General features: G+C 39.6%; 1 protein-coding gene across 1 annotated transcript; it reads left to right on the top strand.

Moving 5' to 3' along the window:
• The first annotated feature begins 1,651 nt into the window (after positions 1 to 1,651).
• On the top strand, positions 1,652 to 3,621 carry LOC308103613 (C-C motif chemokine 7-like). The gene is made up of 3 exons (XM_080453691.1): positions 1,652 to 1,858; positions 2,010 to 2,127; positions 3,185 to 3,621. The coding sequence occupies exons 1-3, from the start codon at positions 1,765 to 1,767 to the stop codon at positions 3,306 to 3,308; spliced, it is 336 nt and encodes a 111-aa protein (XP_080309817.1). The 5' UTR covers positions 1,652 to 1,764; the 3' UTR covers positions 3,309 to 3,621.
• The last annotated feature ends 229 nt before the right edge of the window (positions 3,622 to 3,850 follow it).

The raw sequence follows: 3,850 nt of genomic DNA, 5'->3' as shown, positions 1-3,850 counted from the left end.
ACCTCTGAGATGTAGTAAAAGTAAAAGTGCTGAAAATTGGAAATACTCCAGTAAAGCCACAGAGGAATTCATCGGTGTAAATTGTGTACTTTCCATGGCCATTGAGGCACAACATCCTTCCTTCTGCAGGATTTGTCTTCCTTTGTTCCTTGTATCCTTAAAGTGGAAAAAGGTTATTTTTAGCAGGAGTTTTGTCCCCTCAGCCATCGCAGCATTAAACCAACTGCCCCGTCCATAGGAGGGTTTTCTGTGTACAGTGGGGACCTCATGTCTTTGTCTTTGTGATATGTTGTTTTTGTTGTTATGTTTTTTTTTTTTTTTTTTTTGTAACGAACAGACCTTGTGAAGACAATTTTCCCCTTGGGGACAATAAACATTATTATTATTATCAACATCATGGCGTGGCCGCTGTGTTCATAGAAATATTGAATTTTTTAGATATCTTATAAATGTCCATCAGAATCAGCTTTATTTTCACATCACAGGTTTACAGGTGTAAAACAGTGGGTGATTTTCCATCGAAGTTCCATCGTTTGTGATTAAAGAAGAGGGGGGGGCAAGAAAAGGGAATAAAGGATGGAATCAAAAAAGAGACAACAAAGTATCTACATATTCACACATAGCATATCCATCCAAACATTATGTGCATGAGGTATAGAATTAAGGTGCATGAGCATAGCACCTGGTATATTATTCATGACATAGACATTAGTGCAAGAAGAGTATCAGTGCATTGTAGGCCTACATGAGATTAAAGGGATAGTTCAGCCAAAAAAGTACTTATTTTCTATCAATTACACACCCCATGAAGCCTTGAATTCATGGAGATTTTGGGTTTTTTGTCACATTCCGAAACCAATAATTTAATGTCTCCGGTAGAGGAGACTCAAAGTTGACACTTTGAGTCTCCTACCGTAGCCGCCAGTCATCAAATTTTTGGCTTAGGAATGCAACAAAAATAAAACAAAATCCATGAATTCAAGTCTCTATGGGGTGAGTAATCGATAGAAAAAAGTCATTTTTGGGGGTGAACTATATCCCTGTAAGGTGCAAAGTATCGGCAAGTGTCAAGTTTAACTACATAGTCGGGTTGCTTTACTGGTATAAGAACTTGTAATTTCTGCTAAGCATCTTGCTACAGTAGCTATGGAAAATGTGGTTTCTAATAAGTGTTATTATGTTCGTGACTGCACAGGGGGAAACAGAAGTGGGGAAGGACTTTTAAGGATGATGCTCCTTCCTTTGGGAGGATGTTGCCTCTTCCTTTGAGCCTTCTTTTGTGTGATAATTGCAGAGAGAAGCCACGCAATGACCTTGTGCGTTAGGATGAAATAGGCCGTTGCAAGCCCGCACATATTATGTGCGTGCTACTGTTTGAAGCCAGCCCGTGGCTATCGCGGGCGTTTACCGGTCGGTCACGCATCATCACAAACTTGTTGCTTGGGTGATGTTTGTCCTTCATAAACCTTTCCTGTTCTCAAAATAAACGTTGACCACAGTCGCCCCCCCCCCCCACACACACACACACACACACACACACACACACACACACACACACACACACACACACACACACACACACAGTTTAATCCCACCTACATTAATATGTGCCAAAAAGACAGCCAGATAGACGGAGTGAGAGACAGAAACACAGAGAGAGACAAACAGATAAACTCTCAGAGAGAGTCAAACAGATAGATACAACTTGGCGGGTACAGACAGATCAGATTGAAAAACTACAACCATACAATAATCATAACCATAATGATGATGACTATGGGGATGAAGAAGATACCAGTTATTCTAGTGGTCTGCATGCTGCTGCTCTCAACTCTGGATGTCCTGGCACAACGACCGAGTAAGTGTATTGGTTTAGTGTGGTTTTAATCCTGACGGAGGCAATTGTTTATAACGTTCAAAGTATTTGTGTTCTTATCTGTTTTTCTTATTTAACCATAAGCTGCCTGTGTGTGTTTGTGTCTCTTTCTCACTCTGCCTTGCTCTCCCAGACAGCTTTCACATAACTGAGTGCTGCTTTGAGTATTACCCCAAACGGCTGCCTAGGAACAACGTGGTGAAATTCCACCGCACCGTGACTGGACCCCACTGTGCTAAGGCTGGTGTTGTGTGAGTATTATGTTATACTTACAATTGTATGTACATATGAACATACAAACTATACACACACACACACACACACACACACACACACACACACACACACACACACACACACACACACGCGCACGCGCACGCACACGCACACACACATACTATGAGCATGCAGAGTAGTGTGTAAACACAGATTCTTAACTTGTGGATTTGTTCATTTGTGGGAGAAAACTTGCAAGCTGAGAATGTAGCCTCTGTTTTAATGTGTCACATAATGCATAGTGGATAAGTGGATGAAGAGCCATATAGAGAGAGATGCCTATTTATTTAATAATGTTTATATTGTGGCTAAACTATTTGCTCACAATAGAACACATTTATGAATTCCATGATGTTACAGTACCATCATTGGACTCTTACCCCACACCACATTAGTATGCACATTTATCACATCCATTTCTTCTGCTACTTACAAAGGGAGTTAAATGCTAATAGTGGATTATAATGTAACAAGGAGGTTACAATATCATAGAGTCCTGGTTCTCCCTTTCCACTGTCTTCTGCTCACTTTATTTTTGTTTTACTTTGTATCATCCTGATAGAGGTCCATCGTTTTGTGTTAAAGGTAGTGCAAGTGAAATATTTTGGTTTAAAAAAGGTTAAAACGTTAAATTGCTATATTCTGATAGTAATCATTGCTTTAAAGTGTTTGTTCAGTCACAGGGTCTTTCCGTCTCTCTTTAATGAACAGAAAATATATGGGTTGGTAATGCCAGCCAATCAGGAGAGGCCACATTTTTTAGCTTTAGTTTTATAGTTTTCCAATTGTGTCTGCTCATTTTGGCGTGTGTGTGTGTGTGTGTGTGTGTGTGTGTGTGTGTGTGTGTGTGTGTGTGTGTGTGTGTGTGTGTGTGTGTGTGTGTGTGTGTGTGTGTGTGTGTGTGTGTGTGTGTGTGTGTGTGTGTGTGTGTGTGTGTGTGTGTGTGTGAATCTTAGCAACTACAGTATGAATGCAAAATAAAATGAAACACCTTAATGATGGAAATTTTCTCTTTATGTCTGTCTGTTCTAGGTTCAAAATGAAGAATGGTGCCAAGCTCTGTGTTGACCCAACTAAAAAATGGGTCCAGAATACCATCAACCACGTGAAGACCACAACACAGGGCAAACAAACCAAGAAGAGGGTTCTGGGTTGAGCTGTCTATTAGACAACCAATCGGTTTAGTTATGCTTTGACATGAACACCGATCTTTACTTCATGAGAAACGGACCAGGTCACCCCATTAACTAGTGGTAACTAATTCATCTCACAGGTTTCTCTAGTTTGGTTTGTTTTATCTCTCTTATCCTGACAATTATGTTCTTTCAACTGTTAGAAATCAGTGGTATTCTATTTTCAATTAATTGTTTTCAGTTTTTGTTTTCATTCATTGGTGCAGATTTTGAATGAGGATGAGATGTTTTCTGATGCAATAAAACAAATGCAATAAATTCTTATTTCCTAATTAATCCATAGTTTGGTCGTGTTTGCATACCCTCCAAAATAATCATATTTGATTATTTTGGCAAGCACTTGTAGGAATTGGAGGAATTGTAGGCATGATATTTATTTTGACTCGGTTCCACAGATACATATTGTGAAAATATCTACAACTACAAGCACACAAACGCCTCGCGTTGTGAGCTTGTAGATCGGCTATTCTCACAATGTTTGCCTCTTTCTTTTGTAATATTTGAC

The sequence above is a fragment of the Gymnoscopelus braueri genome (assembly GCF_963280865.1).
Source record: "Gymnoscopelus braueri genome assembly, chromosome: 16".
NCBI lineage: Eukaryota > Metazoa > Chordata > Actinopteri > Myctophiformes > Myctophidae > Gymnoscopelus > Gymnoscopelus braueri.
Note: the sequence above shows the minus strand (reverse complement) of the source record. Positions and strands in the feature narration are given on the sequence as shown.